General features: G+C 43.5%; 1 protein-coding gene across 1 annotated transcript in view; it reads right to left on the bottom strand.

Annotated features, from left to right (window-relative positions):
- imp3 (IMP U3 small nucleolar ribonucleoprotein 3) overlaps nt 1-23,535 on the bottom strand; it is a 264,715-nt gene that overhangs the window by 60,892 nt on the left and 180,288 nt on the right. Inside the window, exon 5 of the mRNA XM_067990803.1 lies at nt 1,255-1,306. Coding sequence (XP_067846904.1) covers nt 1,255-1,306 — 52 coding nt within the window. The remainder of the gene's footprint in view (nt 1-1,254; nt 1,307-23,535) is intronic.

Here is a 23,535-nt window from a genome sequence, read left to right as displayed (position 1 = left end):
ACTTATGAGCCCAAGCCTGGATGTTGTCCAGGTCTTGCTGCATGCGGGCTCGGACTGCTTCATTATCTGAGGGGTTGCGAATGGAACTGAACACTGTGCAGTCATCAGCGAACATCCCCATTTCTGACCTTATGATGGAGGGAAGGTCATTGATGAAGCAGCTGAAGATGGTTGGGCCTAGGACACTGCCCTGAGGAACTCCTGCAGCAATGCCCTGGGGCTGAGATGATTGGCCTCCAACAACCACTACCATCTTCCTTTGTGCTAGGGATGACTCCAGCCACTGGAGAGTTTTCCCCCTGATTCCCATTGACTTCAATTTTACTAGGGCTCCTTGGTGCCACACTTGGTCAAATGCTGCCTTGATGTCAAGGGCAGTCACTCTCACCTCACCTCTGGAATTCAGCTCTTTTGTCCATGTTTGGACCAAGGCTGTAATGAGGTCTGGAGCCGAGTGGTCCTGGCGGAACCCAAACTGAGCATCGGTGAGCAGGTTATTGGTGAGTAAGTGCCGCTTGATAGCACTGTCGACGACACCTTCCATCACTTTGCTGATGATTGAGAGTAGACTGATGGGGCGGTAATTGGCCGGATTGGATTTGTCCTGCTTTTTTTTTTGTGGACAGGACATACCTGGGCAATTTTCCACATTGTCGGGTAGATGCCAGTATTGTAGCTGTACTGGAACAGCTTGGCTCTGCTGAGGGCATGATAGGGCTATGATGTCCTCCGCACTCAAACAGGCCTCACTGTCCAGGCTCACACATGAAAATGGCCATTTGGGCACAGGGTTTACAGTGTCCATAGAACCTGGTTCCAGCATCAATCAGCACCTTTAAGAAGGGAAGGATGAAAAATCGGAGCCAAAGGGAGAAAAATCCAGATTTTGGGGGTGGCGGGGGAGAAGAAATCTTTTAGGGGCAAATAAAATTCAACCCACGCTATCAAATGACTACACGCGGATAGCAGCTCCTCTGACCTACTGGGAGCAGGAGGTCTTGCTTAGCTTTTGAGAGTGCTTGCAGTTTTGCACAAATATAATGTGTACCAACATTTTCATCTAAAACCATGGCTTTAATTGAATTTATCAAAACAATGGATAGAAACAGAACTTTTTTTGAAAAAATAAAAGACAGACATGCGGGGGTTGGGTTTCCATTTAAGATGTGAAAAAGACACCGTATAGAAATAGAAAGGAGGCTATTGGCCACAAAGAATCAAAGGAACCAACCTCCTTGAAAGATTACTGCTTACCTTGTCATCAGGAAGGCTGGGTCAGTTATTACTTCTGGTCCAACTCGTACATCTGACACAGCAAGTTAAGGAATCACTGAACTTGGATTTCTAGAGACAGTACCACAGTTAATCAGCAAACCAGCACTTTGTTCTGACTTGGGTTGTGCTGTTCGGTATCTTGCACACGTTGATTTTCATTCGGTTATTCGCAAGGTCATTAGTTTTTAATTTTCACAGAAAGATCAATGGAACCACACAATGTACTCCCCAAAACACTGGCAAAAATCCTAAAATGTGATGCAATGCAATCGGAATTTTATTTAATTAGTTAACGAAAACCAGTGGCACCAACTGCAGAGAATGGCAACCTCTATGTATTGTAGGCAAGAGTATTGATTTTCACAGAAAAAAGATTTAATAACAAAATGTGATCCCAAAACACCAGTGAAAATCCTGGAATCTAAAGTGCAAAAGAGACCCTTCAACACTTAAAATAACCACTTTAAATTCTGCAGTGAGCACAAAACATTGAGCAGAGTGCAGCAATAGTGAGCATATTCTGTACACTACTAGAATTTCTGTTACAAAATGTACCACCTCACTAGTAAGACGAGACAATGGACATTTCACCGATCATTTACGTGCATTTTGATTGAGACAACTCAATTTATTTGAACTCAGCAGGGATAGTTGCCAGTGCAGTCTAGCAAGGTTCCACTTCCTGGGGTCAGAATTAATATTAAAAAAAAGAGGAATGCCCATCTTCAGGGAACGTCAGGTCGAACAAAAGCTGCAAGGCACCATATGTCTTGGCCCGAGCTGGGAATTAAGATACAGCAGGTCAGTTTTTCCAGTGCCCCGCTAACTCGAAAGGAAATAAAACCAAGAGAATATTTTGTCTGCTATTCACGAGAGTGTAGCATATTTCTGCTGTTCTGGGTTATCAAAAGCGTAGAAGTTTATATAAAAAAAAATCAGGAGTTGGTACTTTTGTTTAGTCACATGCACTCTTTCCTAACCCAAGGATACTGAGGCCAATTTGTAGCACCCTTTCTACTAAGCTGACGACACACAGCTAGGTGGAAAGTAAGCTGTGAGGTGGACACAAAAAGTCCGCAAAGGGATATGGACAGGTTATGTGAGTGGGCACGAAGGTGGCAGATGGAATATAATGTGGGAAAAGGTTATTCACTTTGGTGGGAAGAACAGAAAAACCGAAGTTTTTTTTAATTGGTGAGAAACTATTAAATGTTGATGTTCAGAGAGATTTGGGTGTCCTTGTACACGAAGCACAAAGTTAACATGCAGGTACAGCAAGCATTTAGGAAGGCAAATAGTATGTGGGCCCTTATTGCAAGGGGATTGGAGTACAAGAGTAAGGAAGTCTTGCTGCAATTGTACAGGGCTTTGGTGAAACCATACCTGGGGTACTGTGTACAGTTTTGGTCTCCGTACCTAAGGAAGGATATACTTGCATTAGAGGCAGTGCAACAAAGGTTCACTAGATTGATTTCTGGGATGAGAGGGTTGTCCTATGAGGAGTGATTGAGTAGAATAGGCCTATATTCTCTGGAGTTTAGAAGAATGAGAGGGCTGTGGATGCTCAGTCGTTGAGTATATTCAAGACTGAGATCGATAGAATTTTGGACACGAAGAGAATCGAGGGATATGGGGATCGGGCGGGAAAGTGGAGTTGAGGTAGACTATCAGCCATGATCTTATTGAATGGCGGAGCAGGTTCAAGGGGCCATATGGCCTACTCCTGCTCCTAATTCTTATGTTCTTAAGCTTGACTGCGGTGAGCCAAATCAGCACAAAGCATAGATCGATCCTGGGACTTACCTATTCCAAAAAGTTCAGCTACTCACTGCCTCAAACAGTGAGCTATTGGATGAAACACACAGGTCTTTAAATATTAATGTCCACTTGTAAATAGCTATATTTTGTTTGAAAATTGTAGTATTTTCTGTGCATTCGATTTCAACAGATCCCAGAGCTCTCAATCAGCAACTTGGCTAGTAACTGAGTTAGGATCACAGTGGAGTCTGACAGCTCTGGGAAACAAGCCCTGTAAACACATTGCTGCAATCATTTTTATTGAGCTACATCTGTTGCATATACACTTACAACGGAATGCCACGGAAATAGTTACTAAGTTTGATTATCATCAGGGGAAGAGAGAGTACTACACAATCGCTGCAATTGTATGGTTGGTAAGTTCAATCAACATTTTATTTCTGCTCCTCCAGTTCTCTCACAAATAAAACTGAAGACAGATTGCACTAGTTCACTGTCAGTGGTTCTTTCATTATGGGCATGACTTCTCTTACAAATAAATGCAAATTGTTGGTTTTCCCAACATTGCTGCCATATCTTCACACACACACACACACACACACACACACACACACACACAGTAGAAGACACAAAAAACATACCAGAAATAGTGGGGAACCAAGGGGCGAATGAGAGTAAGGTACTTAAAAGTAATTATCAGTAAAGAAAAAGTACTCGAGAAACTAATGGGACTAAAAGCCGATAAATCCCCTGCACCTGATGGCCGACATCCGAGGGTTCTAAAACAGGTGACTGCAGAGATAGTGGATGCATTGGTTATGATCTTCCAAAATTCCCTAGATTTGAGAACGGTCCCAGTAGATTGGGAGGTAGCAAATGTAACACCGCTATTCAAGAAAGGAGAGAGAAAGAGAGAAAATGGGGTACTACAGGTCAGTTAGTCTGACATCAGTTGTCGGGAAAATTCTGGAATCTATTATTAAGGGAGTGGTAACAGGGCATTTAGAAAATCATATGATTAGGCAGAGTCAACATAGTTTTATGAAAGGGAAATAGTGTTTGACAAATCTACTGGAGTTTTTTGAGGATGTAACTAGCAGGGTAGATAAAGGGGAACCAGTGGATGTAGTATATTTGGATTTTCAAAAGACATTCGATAAGGTGCCACATAAAACGTTGTTACGGAAGACAAGGACTCATGAGGTTGGGGGTAATATATTAGCATGGATAGAGGATTAGTTAAAGGACAGAAAAAAGAGTAGGGACAAACGGGTCATTTTCAGTTGGAAGGCTGTAACTAGTGGGGTGCCGCAAGGATCAGTGCTGGGGTCTCAGCTATTTACAATCTATATTAATGACTTAGATGAAGTGTAACGTATCCAAGTTTGCTGATGACACAAAGCTAGGTGGGAAAGTAAGCTGTGAGGAGGACAAAGAGTCTGAAAAGGGATATAGACAGGTTAAATGAGTGGACAAGAAAGTAGAAAATGGAGTATAATGTGAGGTTATTCACTTTGGTAGGAAGAATAGAAAAACAGAATATTTTTTAAATGGTGAGAAACTATTAAATGTTGGTGTTCAGAGAGATTTTGGTGTCCTCATACAAGAAACACAAAGTTAGCATGCAGGTACAGCAAGAAATTAGGAAAGCAAATGGCATGTCGGCCTTTATTGCAAGGGGGTTGAAGCACAAGAGTAAGGAAGTCTTACTACAATTGTACAGGGCATTGGTGAAACCTCACCTGGAGTACTGTGTACAGTTTTGGACTCCTTATCGAAGGAAGGATACACTTAACTTAGAGGCTGTGGAACGAAGGTTCACTGGATTATTTCCTGGGATGAGAGGTTTGTCCTATGAGGAGAGGTTGAGAAGAATGGGCCTATACTCTATGGAGTGTAGAAGAATGAGAGGTGATCTCATTGAAACAGAAGAGATTATGAGGGGGCTTGACAGGGTAGATGCTGAGAGGTTGTTTCCCTGACTGGGGAGTCTGGAACTAGAGGGCACAGTCGTAGGATGAGGGTCGGCCATTTAAGACTGAGATGAGGAGGAATTTCTTCACTCAGAGGGTTGTGAATCTCTGGAATTCTCTACCCCAGAGGGCTGTGGATGCTGAGTTGTTGCGCATATTCAAGGCTAAAATAGATACATTTTTGGACTCCAGGGGAATTTTTAAAAATTATTCGTTCATAGGATGTGGGCATCGCTGGCAAGGCCAGCATTTATTGCCCATCTCTAACTGCCCTTGAGAAGGTGGTGGTAAACCGCCTTCTTGAACCGCTGCAGTCGGTGTGGTGAAGGTTCTCCCACAGTGCTGTTAGGGAGGGAGTTCCAGGATTTTGACCGAGCGACAATGAAGGAACGGCGATATATTTCTAAGTTGGGATGGTGTGTGACTTGGAGAGGAATGTGCAGGTGGTGTTGTTCCCATGTACCGACTGCCCTTTTCCTTCAAGGTGGTAGAGATCGTGGGTTTTGGAGGTGCTGTCGAAGAAGCCTTGGCGAGTTGCTGCAGTGCATCCTGTGGATGGTACACACTGCAGCCACGATGCAACGGTGATGAAGGGAGTGAATGTTTAGGGTGGTGGATGGGGTGCCAATCAAACGGGCTGCTTTGTCGTGGATGGTGTTGAGCTTCTTGAGTGTTGTTGGAGCTGCACTCAGCCAGGCAAGTGGAGAGTATTCCATCACACTCCTGACTTGTGCTTTGTAGATGGTGGAAAGGCTTTGGGGAGTCAGGAGGTGAGTCACTCGCCGCAGAAGACCCAGCCTCTGACCTGCTCTTGTCGCCACAGTATTTATATAGCTGGTCCAGTAAAGTTTCTGGTGAATGGTGACCCCCAGGATGTTGATGGTGGGGGATTCGGTGATGATAATGCCGTTGAATGTCAAGGGGAGGTGGATAGACTCTCTCTTGTTGGAGATGGTCATTGCCTGCCACTTGTCTGGCGCAAATGTTATTTGCCACTTATGAGCTCAAGCCTGGATGTTGTCCAGGTCTTGCTGCATGCGAGCACAGACTGCTTCATTATTTGAGGGGTTGCGAATGGAGCTGAACACTGCAATCAGCAGCGAACATCCCCATTTCTGACCTTATGGAGGGAAGGTCATTGATGAAGCAGCTGAAGATGGTTGGACCTGGGACACTGCCCTGAGGAACTCCTGCAGCAATGTCCTGGGGCTGAAATGATTGGCCTCCAACAACCACTACCACCTTCCTTTGTGCTAGGTATGACTTCAGCCACTGGAGACTTTTCCCCGATTCCCACTGACTTCAATTTTACTAGGGCTCCTTGGTGCCACACTTGCTCAAATGCTGCCTTGATGTCAAGGGCAGTCACCCTCACCTCACCTCTGGAATTCAGCTCTTTTGTCCATGTTTGGACCAAGGCTGTAATGAGGTCTGGAGCCGAGTGGTCCTGGCGGAACCCAAACTGAGCATCGGTGAGCAGGTTATTGGTGAGTGAGTGCCACTTGATGGCACTGTTGACGACACATTCCATCACTTTGCTGATGATTGAGAGCAGACTGGTGGGGCGGTAATTGGCTGGATTGGATTTGTCCTCCTTTTTGCAAACAGGACATACCTGGGCAATTTTCCACATTGCCGGGTTGATGCCAGTGCTGTAGCTGTATTGGAACAGCTTGGCTAGAGGCGTGGCTAGTTCTGGAGCACAAGTCTTCAGCAGTACAGCCAGGATGTTGTCGGGGCCCATAGCCTTTGCTGTATCCAGTGCACTCAGCCGTTTCTTGATATCACGTGGAGTGAATCGAATTGGCTGAAGACTGGCTTCTGTGATGGTGGGGATATCGGGAGGAGGCCGATATGGATCATCCACTCAGCACTTCTGGCTGAAGATGGTTGCAAACGCTTCAGCTTTGTCTTTTGCACTCACGTGCTGGACTCCGCCATCATTGAGGATGGGGATGTTTACAGAGCCTCCTCCTCCCGTTCGTTGTTTAATTGTCCAACACCATTCACGACTGGATGTGGTAGGACTGCAGAGCTTTGATCTGATCGCTTAGATCTGTCTATAGCATGTTGCTTCCGTTGTTTAGCATGCATGTAATCCTGAGTTGTAGCTTCACCAGGTTGGCACCTCATTTTTCGGTACGCCTGGTGCTGCTCCTGGCATGCTCTTCTGCACTCCTCAATCAAGGGATATGGGGATCAGGCAGGAAAGCAGAGTTGAGGTTGAAGATCAGCCATGATCTGATCGAGCAGACTCGAGGGGCCGTGCAGAAACATAGATAACAGGAGCAGGAGTTGGCCATTCAATGTGATCATGGCTGATCCTCTCTCTCAATACCATTATTCCCGCTATCGCCCCATACCCCTTGATGCCTTTTGTGACTAGAAATCTATCTAGCTCCATCTTCAATACATTCAGTGACTTGGCCTCCACAGCCTTCTGTGGTAGAGAATTCCACAGGTTCACCACCCTCAGTGAAGAAATTTCTCCTCATCTCAGTCCAAAAGTCCTACCCCGTATCCTGAGACTGTGACCCCCTCGTTCTGGACCCCCCAGCCAGGGGAAACATCCTCCCTGCATCCAGTCTGTCTAGCCCTGTCAAGCCCTGTCAGAATTTTATATGTTTCAATGAGATCCCTTCTCATTCTTCTAAACTGAAGTGATTACAGGCCGAGTCGACCCAATCTCTCCTCATACGACAGTCCTGCCATCCCAGGAATCAGTCTGGTGAACCTTCGCTGCACACTCTCCATAGCAAGTATATCCTTTCTTAGGTAAGGAGACCAAAACTCCAGGTGTGGTCTCACCAAGGCCCTGTATAACTGCAGTAAGACATCCTTGCTCCTATATTCAAATCCTCTTGCAATGAAGGCCAACATACCATTTGCCTTCCTAACTGCTTGCTGCACCTGCATGTTTGCTTTCAGTGACTGGTGTACAAGGACACCCAGGTCCCTTTGTACATCAACATTCCCCAATCTATCACCATTTAATTAATGCTCTGCCTTTCTGTTTTTCCTTCCGAAGTGGAGAACTTCACATTTATCCATTTTAGAATGCATCTGCCATGTATTTGCCCATTCACTCAACTTGTCTAAATCGCCTTTGCATCCTCCTCACAATTCACGATCCCTAGTTTTTTGTTGTCAGCAAACTTGGAAATATTACATTTGGTGCCCTCATCCAAATCATTGGTATATATTGTGAATAGCTGGGGCTCAAGCACTGATCCCTGCGGTACCCCACTAGTCACTGCATGACACCCTGAAAAAGAACCATTTATTCCTACTCTCTGTTTCGTGTCTGTTAACCAATTTTCAATCCATGCCAGTATATTACCACCATTCCCATGATCTTTAATTTTGTACATTAACCTCGTGTGGGACTTTATCAAAGGCCTTCTGAAAATCCAAATAAACCACATCCACTGGTTCTCCCTTATCTATTCTACCAGTTACATCCTCAAAAAACTCCAGTAGGTTTGTCAAACATGATTTCCCTTTCATAAATCCATGTTGACTTTGTCTAATCCAGCTGATATTTTCTAAGTGTCCTGTTATCACATCCTTTATAATATACTCAAGCATTTTCCCTACTACTGATGTTAGACTAACTCGTCTGTAGTTCCCTGTTTTCTCTCTCCTTTTTTAAAAAAAAATAGTGGGGTTACATTTGCCACCCTCCAATCTGCAGGAACTGTTCCATAATCTGTAGAATTTTGGAAGATGACAACCAATGCATCCACTATTTCCATAGCTACCTCTTTTAGTACTCTGGGCTGCAGATCATCAGGCCCTGGGGATTTATCGGCTTTCAGTCTCATTAATTTCTCCAGCACTTTTTTTTTTAACAAATACTAATTTCCTTTAATTCCTCCTTCTCACTAGTCCCTTGATTCCCTAGCATTTCTGGGAAGTTATTTGTGTCCTCTTCTGTGAAGACAGAACCAAAGTACTTGTTTAATTGCTCTGCCATTTCCTTGTTCCCCATTATAAGTTCTCCCGTTGCTGACTAAGGGACCTACATTTGTCTTCACTAATCTTTTTCTTTTTACATACTTGTAGAAGCTTTCACAGTCCACTTTTATGTTCGTTGAAAGTTTACTCTCATACTCTATTTTTCCCCTCTTAATCAACCTCTTGATCCTTTTTTGCTGAATTCTAAACTGGCCTACTCCTGCTCCTATTTCTTATGTTCTTATGACAGACACAGAACCGAATTTCTATGTGCCAAATTGCTCTCCATTCAACAGGAGTCACATGTCAAAACTAGTTCATGAGTGGCGTTACCTTGAAAATAACCATGGTGCTCAACACTAGATCAGTGGCTTCTGGTATAATCATTCCCAACTAGGTGAAAATTAGACTTGTAGAACTGGGAGCCTTGAATCATCTTTTTAAAAAGAACTCCAATTCTCAAAGCTCAGCGTAATGAACACTGCCAGTGGCTCTGGTAGTTTTATCAAGAGATAGCAAAATGTGTGGAACAACGTTCTGTGTCTACAATTATCTCCCTTCTCCAGAAGTCACTGACTGCTGAGATACGGTTCCATGGTGTCAGCTGCTCTTTTGTACATCACCTAACAGGTCATTCTTCAGGTGCTGGCAAGGTACTGAACTGTAGGGGCATCACACATGAGCCTCATCCCGTTTTCATCTAGCAGGCACACATCTGGGCTTTCCAGTAAGAGTGATTAGATAGCGATCAGGAGCCAAAACCCTAATGAACCCAGAACACTGGGGCTAATTAACAACCCAGCTGAGATCAACAAACTCAGCACATACTCATGATGCTTAAAACTGGATTAGTAACTTGCTCTATTCTTTCCCAATTGGGTGTGATCCACAACTGTAAAATTCTATGCCAAGAATCATATTCCTGAAAATGACTCCCATTAATAAAGCTCAGCACACTAAACAACCCCTTACCTTTAATAAATGTATCCAGTAATACCAAAATATGTTAGATGTTTAACCAGGGCTGCCAACATTGAGGAATGTTGGAGGTGATGTTTATCATTAACAAGAGCAACATGGTTTGTCAACACATGTAAACATATGGAACATATTTATCGAAGAGTGACATATTAAAAGAATTAGACTGCATTGTTAAAACAAATGGAAAATTACTCACTCCTAGTCAGTCAGATTTAGTATTGCACATGTTATAAACAATCTTATAGCATTTTATGTTAATGTTCTTATAGCTTTGATTTATCACCAGAAATCTTGCATCAAGTGCATGATTGATTACTGTTGACCCACTGGTAATGCCTGTGACTAACCAGAGTGCAAACAAGTCAATTCAAGACACAAGATTCCTTTGCAAAAAAAAAAGCAATCCATGTTATAATGTAGTAAATAAGACAAAAACATTTATAACAAATGGCGCTCTGTGACACATTTTAACTCAAACATACGTTGCTAAACTCCATGATGTACAAAGCATTGGAGAAATTACTTGCAAAAGTCAGAGAATACATAATCCTGCCCGGACTTCCCCAGCACTTTGCTGACAAGCAAATACTCATTGTGACGAAGCTGCAAGGACAAGTGTTGTGAAAAAAACAGAAAATGCTGGAAAATACTCAGTAAGTCAGGCAGCATCTGTGGAAAAAGAAAGAGAGTTAATGTTTCAGGTCGACGACCTGTCATTAGAACTCTGACGAAAGGTCTTCGTCTTGAAACGTTAACTCTGTTTCTTACTCCACAGACGCTGCCTGACTTGCTGAGCTTTTCCAGCATTTTCTGTTTTTATTTCAGATTTCCAGCATCTGCAGTATTTTGGTTTTGATCAAGAGTTGTGTATGCCAACCAGTTATATTTATTAGTGGTGTACAGACATTCTTTAATTACTTTGATTAAAAGTAAGGTGTGCGCACTGATTTGATCTGGTGTGCAGTCTCAATGATTTTTGCTTAACAAAAGTACATTCTTGTTCGAGAAAGTGGTCCAGTCGGAGCAAGAGGTGAATGGAAAGATATTTTACTGTGGCTAATGTGCAACACTTTCCTCACTCAATGCAGCAATATAGCACAATGTTGAGAAGCTCGCATCACCCCGTTCTGAAGACAGATATTTGGTATTTGAACCCAGCCTTATTGCTAAACCCTCTGTTTCAGCCTCCTGGTACAGACTCTTCTCTTTTTAAAAAGAGCATGACATTTTCCTCGCAATTGGCAATCGGGCCTTTTTCTTGGTAAAATACTGCATTGTACTGGTTGTGGCATTAATCAACCTCACCTTTAGCCCCTGAAACTCTTAGCCAGCAATTCGCATTTGGAACACAATCATTTGCAAGCCAGCTTGTTTTATATATATATATATACATATAGATATATGGTAGGGCTAAAAAACTAGTGTTATCAAACACAGCTGAGGGCACCATCAGCCATTGATCCTGACATACCATTTTCACAACTAATTCACAGATTTAAAACAGACCTAAACTCCTGCCACCGCGGTAGGTAATGCTTTACCTATTACACTGATCTAATTCGTCAACTGTACTGAAGGTGCTATTAAAAGCCGATTGGCAGTAGTTAGATTAATGCGTGGTACAGCGAGTAATCACTTGTGGAAACTGTATTCTTACATATTTTCAGTCAGAACAGGCAACAATGAGACCTGTTGAGATGGGGGTTAAAGAACAACTACAGCCATTTAATTTGGCCATCTCCGTGGAGGGGGAAACTAATCATAATCCAAGAGATCCTTGGGCTGTGAAGTGGACAAAGGACAAGGAGCGGATTGGGCTCAGCAACAATGACCCCCATGGTTGAAAACACATGTATTTTTTTTATTCGTTCATAGGATATGGGCGTCATTGGCAAAGCCAGCATTTTATTGCCCATCCCTAATTGCCCTTGAGAAGGTGGTGGTAAGTCGCCTTCTTGAACCGCTGCAGTCCGCGTGAAGGTTCTCCCTCAGTGCTGTGAGGCAGGGAGTTCCAGGATTTTGACCCAGCGACGATGAAGGAACGGCAATATATTGCTAAGTTGGGATGGTGTGTGACTTGGAGGGGAACGTGCAGGTGATGTTGTTCCCATATGCCTGCTGCCCTTGTCCTTCTAGGTGGTAGAGGTCGCGGGTTTGGGAGGTGCTGTCGAAGAACCTCGGTGAGTTGCTGCAATGCATCCTGTGGATGGTACACACTGCAGCCATAGTGCACGGGTGGTGAATGAAGTGAATGTTTAGGGTGGTGGATGGAGTGCCAATCAAGCAGGCTGCTTTGTCCTGGATGGTGTCGAGCTTCTTGAGTGTTGTTGGAGCTGCACTCATCCAGGCAAGTGGACAGTATTCCATCACACTCCTGACTTGTGCCTTGTAGATGGTGGAAAGGCTTTGGGGAGTCAGGAGGTGAGTCACTTGCCGCAGAATACCCAGCCTCTGACCTGCTCTTGTAGCCACAGTATTTATATGGCTGGTCCAGTTAAGTTTCTGGTCAATGGTGACCCCCAGGATGTTGATGGTGGGGGATTCGGCGATGGTAATGCCGTTGAATGTCAAGGGGAGGTGGTTAGACTCTCTCTTGTTGGAGAGTCATTGCCTGGCACTTGTCTGGCGCAAATGTTATTTGCCACTTATCAGCCCAAGCCTGGATGTTGTCCAGATCTTGCTGCATGCGGGCTCGGACTGCTTCATTATCTGAGACGTTGCGAATGGAACTGAACACTGTGCAATCATCAGCGAACATCCCCATTTCTGATCTTATGATGGAGGGAAGGTCATTGATGAAGATGGTTGGGCCTAGCACACTGCCCTGAGGAACTCCTGCAGCAATGTCCTGGGGCTGAGATGATTGGCCTCCAACAACCACTAACATCTTCCTTTGTGCTAGGTATGGCTCCAGCCACTGGAGACTTTTCCCCGATTCCCATTGACTTCAATTTTACTAGGGCTCCTTGGTGCCACACTCGGTCAAATGCTGCCTTGATGCCAAGGGCAGTCACTCTCACCTCACCTCTGGAATTCAGCTCTTTTGTCCATGTTTGGACCAAGGCTGGAATGAGGTCTGGAGCAGAGTGGTCCTGGCGGATCCCAAACTGAGCATCGGTGAGCAGGTTATTGGTGAGTAAGCGCCGCTTGATAACGCTGTTGATAACACCTTCCATCACTTTGCTGATGATTGAGAGTAGACTGATGGGGTAGTAATTGGCTGGATTGGATTTGTCCTGCTTTTTGTGGACAAGACATACCTGGGCAATTTTCCATATTGTCGGGTAGATGCCAGTGCTGTAGCTGTACTGGAACAGTTTGGCTAGAGACGCGGCTAGTTCCGGAGCACAAGTCTTCAGCACTACAGCCGGGATGTTGTCGGGGCCCATAGCCTTTGCTTTATCCAGTGCACTCTGCCGTTTCTTGATATCACTTGGCGTGAATTGAATTGGCTGAAGACTGGCTTCTGTGATGGTGGGGATATCGGGAGGAGGCCGAGATGAATCTTCCACCCGGCACTTCTGGCTGAAGATGGTTGCAAACGCTTCAGCTTTGTCTTTTGGACTTATGTGCTGGGCTCTGCCATCATTGAGCATGGGGATGTTTATAGAGCCTCCTGCTCCCGTTAGTTATTTAATTATCCACCACCATTCACGACTGGATGTGGCAGGACCGCAGAGCTTGGATCTGATCCGTTGGTTGTGGAATCACTTAGCTCTGTCTATAGCATTTGCTTCCGCTGTTTAGCATGCATGTAGTCCTGAGTTGTAGCTTCACCAGGTTGGCACCTCATTTTTCGGTACGCCTGGTGCTGATACTGGCATGCTCTTCTACACTCCTCATTGAACCAGGGTTGATCCCCTGGCTTGTTGGTTATGGTAGTGTGAGGAATATGCCGGGCCATGAGGTTACAGATTGTGCTGGAATACAATTCTGCTGCTGCTGATGGCCCAGAGCGCCTCATGGATGCCCTTCATGTATGAACAATGAACACTTTTTCAAGCTGCTGGAAGTCTGCTACTGTGTATGAAATGATACTTATGGAATTACAACACAGAAACAGGATGTTTGGCATAACAATCAGCGTTGGTATTTATCTTCCACAAGAGCTGTAGTCCTCATCCCATTTGCCCACCCTGTCCCCACACCCTTTAATCCCCTTTCTTTCAACCACCTATCTAACCTATTCTTAAATGCTGAGATGGTCTCTGCTTCAATCACCAACTCCAGTAGTGCATTCTACAGCCCCACAACCCTATGTGTGAAGACAAGTTTCTTCTGCTCTCTCTTCTAAATCTCTTACCTGCAATCATATATTCCTGGCTACAAGGTATTCAGGAAAGATAGGGAAGGAAAGAAAGGAGTGGGGGTGGCAGTATTGATCAAAGAAACTATTACAGTGCTGGAAAGGGACAATATAGTTGAGTGGTCAAAGACAGAACCTATTGGGTTAGAATTAAGGAACAATAAAGGAGCTATTACACTACTGGGTGTATACTATAGGCCACCAAATCATGGGAAGGAGACAGAGGAGCAAATTTGCAGGCAAATTACAGAAAGATGCAAGAACTATAGAGTAGTGATAATGGGGGACTTAAATTATCCCAATGTGGACTGGGGCAGTACCTGTGTAAAGGGCAAAGAGGAGGAGGAATTCTGGAAATGTGTTCAAGAGAACTTTCTGGAACTGTGTGATTCCAGCCCAACCAAGAAGGAAACGGTGCTGGATCTTGTTCTGAGGAATGAAGTGGGGCAGGTGGAGCATGTTTCAGTGGGGGAGCATTTGGGTAATAGTGATCATAATATCATTAGGTTTAGAATAGTTATGGAAAAGTTCAAACAGTCAAATGTGAAAATGCTTCACTGGGAGGGGGCAATTTTCAGCGAGTTAAAAAGGGATCTTGTCCAGGTGGATTGAAATCAAAAATTGGTAGACAAAACAGTAATTGAACAATAGGAGGCCTTCAAGGAGGAGTGGATTCAGGTACAGAGTAGACAAATCCCTGTGAGGGGGAAAGGAAGGGCATCCAAAGCTAGAGCTCCCTGGATGACTGAAGAGATAGAGATTGAAATAAAACAAAAAAAAGACATTTAAGACGAATGTCAGGTTCATAATGGTAAAGAATACAGAAAGGCTGAATACAGAAAGTATAGAGGAGATCTTAAAAAAAGGGAATAAAAGAGGCAAAGAGAGAGTACGAGAATAGATTAGCAGCTAACATAAAAGGGAACCGAAAAGTCTTTTATTAACAAATAGTAAAAGGATAGTCAAAGGGTGGGACCAATCAGGGACCAAAAAGGAGATCTTCTTGTGCAGGCAGAGGTACTAAATGAATACTTCACATCCGTCTTCACTAGAGAAGAGGATGCTGCCATTGTCGCAGTCATTGAGGAGGTAGTAGCAATATTGGATAGGATAAAAATAGATAAAGAGGAGGAACTTAAAAAATTGGCAGTTCTCAAAGTTGAAAAGTCACCCGGTCGAGATGGGATGTATCTAAGGTTACTGAGGGAAGTAAGGGTAGAAATTGCGGAGACCCTGGCCACAATCTTCCAATCCTCCTTAGATATGGGGACGGTGCCAGAGGACTGGAGGATTGCAAATGTTGCACCCCTGTTCAAAAAGGGGGAGGGGGATAAACCCGGCAATTACAGGCCAGTCAGCCCAACGTCAGTGGTGGGGAAACTTTTACAGACAATAATCCGGGATAAAATGAATTGGCACTTGGAAAAGTATGGGCTAATAAATGAAAGTCAGCACGGATTTGTTAAAGGAAAAATCATTTTAGACTAACTTGATTGAGTTCTTTGAGGAAGTAACGGAGAGGGTTGATGAGGGTAGTGTGTATAATGTTGTGTATATGGACTTTCAAAAGGCATTTGATAAAGTACTACATAATAGACTTGTTCGCAAAATTAAATTCCCTTTTAAGGAAAAATTAAAGGGACAGTGGCAGTATGGATACAAAATTGACTAGGGTACAGAAAGCAGAGAGCAGTGGTAAACGGTTGTTTTTCAGACTGGAGGGAAGTATAAAGTGGTGTTCCCCAGGGGTCAGTATTAGGACCACTGCTCTTTTTGATATATTTTAATGACCTGGACCTGAGTTTGGAGGATATAATTTCAAAGTCTGGAGTTGACAAGAAACTCAGAAATGTTGTAAGCAATGTGGAGGATAATAACAGACTTCAAGACGACATCGACAGACTGGTGAAATGGGCAGACATATGGCAGATGAAATTTAACTCAGAAGTGTGAAATTATGCATTTTTGTAGGAAGAATGAGAAGATGCAATATAAATTAAATGGCACAATTTTAAAGAGGGTGCAAGAACAGAGAGATCTGGGGGTGCACATACACAAATCTTTGAAGGTGACAGGAGAAGTTGAGAAGGCTGTTAAAAAGGCATATGGGGACCCTGGCCTTTATTAATAGAGGCACAGTGTACAAAAGCAAGGACGTTATGCTAAACCTCTAAAACACTGGCTAGGCCTCAGCTGGAGTATTGTGTTCAATTCTGGGCACTACACTTTCGGAAGGATGTCAAGGCCTTAGAGGATGCAGAAGAGATTTACTAGAATGGTACCAGGGATGAGGCACTTCAGTTACGTGGAGACACAAGAGAAGCTGGGATTGTTCTCCTGAGAACAGAGAAGGTTAAGGGGAGTAAAATCAAAAAATGCTGGAGAAGCTCAGCAAGTCAGGCAGCATCTGTGGAGAAAGAAACAGAGTTAACGTTTCAGGTTGAAGATCTTGCGTCAGAACTTCGATCTGAAACGTTAACTCTGTTTCTTTCTCCACAGATGCTGCCTGACTTGCTGAACTTCTCCAGCATTTCGTGTTTTTATTTCAGATTTCCAGCATCCGCAGTATTTTGCTTTTGATTTAAGGTTACAGGCAGATTTGATAGAGGTATTCAAAATCATGAAAGGTTTTGATAGAGTAAATAAGGAGAAACTGTTTTCAGTGGCAGAAGGATCAGTAAACAGAGGACACAGATTTACAGTGATCAGCAAAAGAACTAGAGGCGACATGAGGAAACAGTTTTTTACGCAGCGAGTTGTTATGATCTGGAATGCACTGCCTGAAAGGGTGATGGAAGCAGATTCAATTGTAACTTTCAAAAGGGAATTAGATAAATACTTGAAGGGAAAACATTTAGGAGCTATGGGGAAAGTGCAGGGGATTTGGAGTAATTGGATAGCTTTTTCAAAGAACAAGCACAGGCACGATGGGCTGATATCTCTATGATATCTCTTAAGTAGAATAAACTACCTTTCCACACAGACAACTTCACACATTGTCACACCCCATCTCCACCTACTTTTGACAGGCATGATTACTTGATCATTCACCAAAACCCTGCCCATGCCTAGTTGGGTTCCGACCTGAAGGGCAGGCAACTCCAGCAGCTCATCTGCAGCCATAGATCTCAGTACCATGAGCAAAACGCAGCCACCCACAACTGGAACATTACTCAAATCTTGCTACACGGGGACAAAATCCATGTCGGGTTGAAACTAAACTAAGTGGAGTGATTTTACATTACACAGAATTTACAGCACAGAAACAGGCCATTTGGCCCAACTGGTCTATGCCGGAGTATGCTCCACACGAGCCTCCTTCCACCCCTATCAGCAAATCCTTCTATTCCTTTCTCCCTCATGTGCTTATCTAGCTTCTCCTTTAATGCACCTATGCTATTCGCCTTTCTTACCACTCTGGGAAAAGAAGTTTCTCCCAAATTCCCCACTGGATTTATTGGTGGCTCTCTTATATTTATGGCCCCTAGATTTCGTCTCCCCTACAAGTGGAAACATCATCTCTACGTCTACCCTATCAAACTCCTTCATAATTTTAAAGAACTCTATCAGGTCACCCCTCAGCCTTCTCTTTTCTAGACCAAAGAGCCCTAGCCTTTCAGCCTATCCTGATAAATATAACCTCTGTTATATGGGAGTCCGCCTGCACCAAGCAGTGTGGACTCCCATCCTAAGGGTTTAATAATTCTACCCCATCCGCAAAAAAAAATTCATCCATGGTGGAAAGGGCTTGGGACTAAACAGAAGAAAGCTGAAACCTTAAAAGTTAATTATCCGCCCAAATATCTCTAGCAGGAGTCACTGCTTTCAGGAGCAGGGAAATAAATAATTGTACAAGTATCACAGTGCAATTTTTCACTGAAGAAGTTGATACAGTTTAGTTTGTATCAGCATCGATTTGTTTGAACAGTTGTGATTTGAAAGTAATGGAGTTGCTGGGCCTGTGCGGGATGGAGATTAACATACAGAGTTGTAACGAAGAGATTACCTTGAGTTAAGGACATCTCGATGTAAACTCACTGCCGGTAACTTCTCCTAACAAGCTGCTGAAAATAATACTAAGCAACATGAACTGTTTAAACAAAAATACACCAAAAAACAGCAAATAGTGGAGATTTTAGTCATCATTTTTTGCCACCATTTCTAAAAGAGGCACAATGTTAGCCCTCATTCTTTAAATTTCTGGACAGCTGTTTACAGCTGCAATCAGTTAACAGTGACTGCGTTTATAATGCAAGTCCACTGGGGCCATGAGTAATGCTTTCCACTTTTAACTTTTATTTAAGACTGCAGTGCCTATTTTAACATCCTCAGATTTCTAACTGCCTGCACCACCACTGTGTGTAGTTGATGTGAACAGCATCACAGGGGAAATGTCCAAAAAAAAAACCTACATTTTCAAGCCTCACAAAAGACTGCCCCTTCTAGTTACATGCCCTGATGGACATCCATGGCTCCTGGTAAATAGATTTTTTTTTAAAGAATGTGCAGTTAACGAAGAGAGAACTTGTATTTATATCGCGCTTTATCACGTCCTAGGATGTGCTTCACAACCAACAGATTACTTTTGAAGTGTGATCACTGCTTCTATGTAGGAAAACACGGCGGCCAATTTGCACGCATCAAGATCCCCCAAGCAGCAAGTAAATGAATGACCAGATAATCAGTTTTGTATGGTACTGCTCGCCACAGCTGACTAGCTCATCGACACTCACCATCTCGACTCACACATCAAGAATGGTCAATTGGACAAAGTGCCAGAAACTGCTGCTCCCCTATCCTAGGTTGAGATGCACTTTCCAGAGAGGAGGGGAAATAATGGGGAGGAGAAATAATTTATCGCCTTGTGCACCTCTCCCCAACCCAGCCTGAGCTTTCAGTTACCCAGGGCTCCTGAATCCAAACAAGCCCAAAGGAGCAGACACCAGGGCTGGAATGAGCTACTTCCTGTTTCCCATCCACCGAGGGACTGAAGCGAGCACACCAGGAGGCCTCTGCTTTCTCAGCTTCTTACAGTCACACGGAGATGAACTTTCCAAACACCATGCCAAAAAAGGACTAAAAAAAGCACTGTTCTCACTTTCTAGACCGACCAGAGTAACCCAAAATAATCTAAAAATACTTCATTTTCACTTGGGGATAGGACTCACTGCATGGGAAGTTATAATTATAAAGACTTTAAAGACTTATCAAGTTATTTTATGGTCTCTGCCAAAACCACTGGGTCATCATCTTTTAAATAAACAAAAAGCTTTGCATTTTAACCCTGCATATCAAGCTTAAACAAAAACTTTCCACAGGACAAACTTCCCTTCATACTTAAACCATACTCACAACTCAAGGAACTGGGAAGGGGGGGCGTCTTAAAATTAACACCATGACAACTGTTCTTTAAAAGCAATAAAATTCTTCCAAATCACCCAACATCAATAAAGTTGAGTCAATCATAATGCTGAATACTAACATGGGATAAGCTTCAATAAACCATCTCATAACCCTTTGCTGTAAAACTATAACTAGTGCGTCCACTTTTTTTTTTGGTCAGCCAGGTATTTGAAATCCACAGAAACCCATCAGCATATTAGAGAGTCACTAAACCAAGCTACTGAGAAATCCATACAGGTAGTGTCTGTTTGCCCAACAGGGACAAACCCCACTTATTTGGGCACGTGTTTGCAAAATCCTAGGTTTAGGGACACTCAAATGTGTACCAGGATTCTGCTCAAGTTTAACAAGCTAAAATTGTGTCATTTACCGGAGCACTGGAAAACTTCCTGCCATTTGTCTAATTCAGACCACCTTACCCATTTCAGTATCGCCTTGCAAGTTTATCTTGAGCCGAGTGTGAAGAGTTCCAGCACCCAATGACAGGTCTACCCTTCCAGATCTCATTAGTGAGCCAGACTCGCTGGCCTTTCGGCAGCAACCTAAAGTACTGTAAATCTGCCCAGCTTACATTTCCGACTTCCGAGTCCACCATGAAGGGATGACTCGGTTCCATCTTGAAGCCAATTTGACCCCAAAGAAATTCCACTTCCATAATGTGTTAAAGGAGATGCAATATTAATGTAATAATTTTGTTTCATCCAGAACAGAGAAAAGCTGAATCACTGATTATATTGGAAAAAATGGATAAAATGTGTCACATCTCCAAATAGAATAAAGCAAGTTTACATTTGTTCCCTCCTCTCCTAAAGGAACCAACTTTTGTTGGCTAAGGCTCCATGGGGGCCCAAGTATCCTCAACTACCACACCCAAGTTACCACCTTCATGCGTGAACTGCGACAGCGAGTCAAGTCTTTCAGCTGAGACGTTAAACAGAGGTCCCATCTGCCCCCTCAGGTGGACGCAAAAGATCCCACGGCACTATGCAAAGAACAGCAGAGGAGTTCTCCCTGGTGTCCTGGTCAATTCCTCAACCAACACCTAAAAGCAGATGATCTGCTTATTTATTTCATTGCTGTTCGTGGGACCTTGCTGTGCACAAACTGATTGCCACGTTTCCTATATTACAGCAGTGATGACACTTCAAAAGTACTTCATTGGCTGTTAAGCGCTTTGGGACGCCCTGAGGTTGTGAAAGACACTATGCAAGTCTTTCTTCCTTCACCGTTGGGGGACATAACAGCCTGGCCTTAGCCCGAGTTTAACCTGACATCCATACAAATATACTTTCCAGCAAGCATGACTGAACAGCAAACAGAGAGATAACCCTGGCTGATCAACCGCCCCCTCCCCTCGACACACGCACACAACCCTCACAGGTTTTGAAGCCAATTGCAGCAACCCAGTCAAACCCATTGAAATTTGCTAAATCACCACACACTGGGGAATGAAGCTGGCTTAATATGGCCCAAACCCTCACGAGACAGTGGTTTTTACCAACTGAGTCACCAAGGGGGGAAAAACAAACATACATTTAACATTTAAAGAGAGCGAGAGAGACAGGTGTACTGCCTCCAGCATCAGTACCATTGTTCAGTTGGACGCAAACAAAAACTGGCTGAAGACGAGCTGAAAGGTCAATTATTGTTATAATTGATGCTTAGTTGCTTTTCAAAAGTAAACATAGGCGTTCCAGTTGTATTCAAACAAGCATCCCCTTATTGCTATACCAAAGCCTTTAACAACTGAACAAGCAAACAGACTGGGGCTTTGCACTGTAAATATTTGAAGTTATTCTGTTATCTAAAGGAGCAGTGGGTTCAGATGCCTTGACTAAGCTAGCAGCTAGTTATGGATGTTGCTGAATTACTCTCTCGAGGAAAGAGTGCCAACTTTCTCTGGATTCCTGACAGCCTCCAATCAGATCAGAAGGCACCTGATTCACACTGAACATGCAATTGAAGGGGGGAAAAAACCTAAACAGGACCAAGTACTTATTTCTATTTTGCTCCTTTTTCTAAAAACAAAAAGGGAGGTGCATGAATTAAAAGGTTGGAATGGGATTTGTGCAAGCGGTCGTGAGGGGAGCAACAAACCCATGTTGTCTTGACCCAATTAGAGAACAACGGGATTCAATGAAGAGTCGGATTCTGTGATGCAACACAGCACCAATTCACACAAATTCATGAGTTCTTTATATCGGCATTGTGTCAACATTGAAGTAACAAGCAATGCAGCCGCTAATGAATCTGATCAGAATAGTAACAGCAAGAAACAAGACTGCATTAGATAAAAAGAGATTTTTTATTCCATCCTTGCCAGTTCAGAATTTAGGCCCCAATCTGGTGCTGATTTTGCACAGTCCCATACCCCTTTATATTCTTCACATATATATCCAGTATCTTTATGAATAATTAAATCAAGGAAACATTCCACATGCCAACAATTATCAGCATGATAAAGTTTCTTCTAATCTCGATCTCATGTTTGTCTTATCATGGCCAAGAAGATAGATGAGGGCTGTGCAGTAGACGTGGTCTACATGGACTTTAGCAAAGCCTTTGACAAGGTACCGCATGGTAGGTTGTTACATAAGGTTAAATCTCACGGGATCCAAGGTGAGGTAGCCAATTGGATACAAAATTGGCTTGACGACAGAAGACAGAGGGTGGTTGTCGAGGGTTGTTTTTCAGACTGGAGGCCTGTGACCAGCAGTGTGCCTCAGGGATCTGTGCTGGGTCCGCTGTTATTTGTTATTTATATTAATGATTTGGATGAGAATTTAGGAGGAATGGTTAGTAAGTTTGCAGATGACACCAAGATTGGTGGCATTGTGGACAGTGAAGAAGGTTATCTAGGATTGCAACGGGATCTTGATAAATTGGGCCAGTGGGCCGATGAATGGCAGATGGAGTTTAATTTAGATAAATGTGAGGTGATGCATTTTGGGAGATCGAATCGGGCCAGGACCTGCTCCGTTAATGGTAGAGCGTTGGGGAGAGTTATAGAACAAAGAGATCTAGGAGTACAGGTTCATAGCTCCTTGAAAGTGGAGTCACAGGTGGGATAGGGTGGTGAAGAAGGCATTCGGCATGCTTGGTTTCATTGGTCAGAACATTGAATACAGGAGTTGGGATGTCTTGTTGAAGTTGTACAAGACATTAGTAAGGCCACACTTGGAATACTGTGTACAGTTCTGGTCACCCTATTATAGAAAGGATATTATTAAACTAGAAAGAGTGCAGAAAAGATTTACTAGGATGCTACCGGGACTTGATGGTTTGACTTATAGGGAGAGGTTAGACAGACTGGGACTTTTTCCCCTGGAGAGTAGGAGTTTAAGGGGTGATCTTATAGAAGTCTATAAAATAATGAGGGGCATAGATAAGGTAGATAGTCAAAATCTTTTCCCAAAGGTAGGGGAGTCTATAACGAGGGGACATAGATTTAAGGTGAGAGGGGAGAGATACAAAAGGGTCCAGAGGGGCAATTTTTTCACTCAAAGGGTGGTGAGTGTCTGGAACGAGCTGCCAGAGGCAGTAGTAGAGGCGGGTACAATTTTGTCTTTTAAAAAGCATTTGGACAGTTACATGGGTAAGATGGGTATAGAGGGATATGGGCCAAGTGCAGGCAATTGGGACTAGCTTAGTGGTATAAACTGGGCAACATGGACATGTTGGGCCGAAGGGCCTGTTTCCATGTTGTAAACTTCTATGATTCTATGACCTGTGTCTTCAACTTACCCAGCAGTGGAAATAATCTATGTTTACCTCATCTGATCCTTATACCATTCTGAACACCATCATCAAAAACCCCCTCAGGTGGCCTAACCATAATTTTGTACAGGTGAACAATTAAAATATACTCAATCCCTCAATATA

This window comes from Heptranchias perlo, chromosome 9 (assembly GCF_035084215.1).
Source record: "Heptranchias perlo isolate sHepPer1 chromosome 9, sHepPer1.hap1, whole genome shotgun sequence".
In the NCBI taxonomy this organism is placed as follows: Eukaryota; Metazoa; Chordata; class Chondrichthyes; order Hexanchiformes; family Hexanchidae; genus Heptranchias; species Heptranchias perlo.
This window is presented reverse-complemented; position numbering and strand designations above follow the sequence as displayed.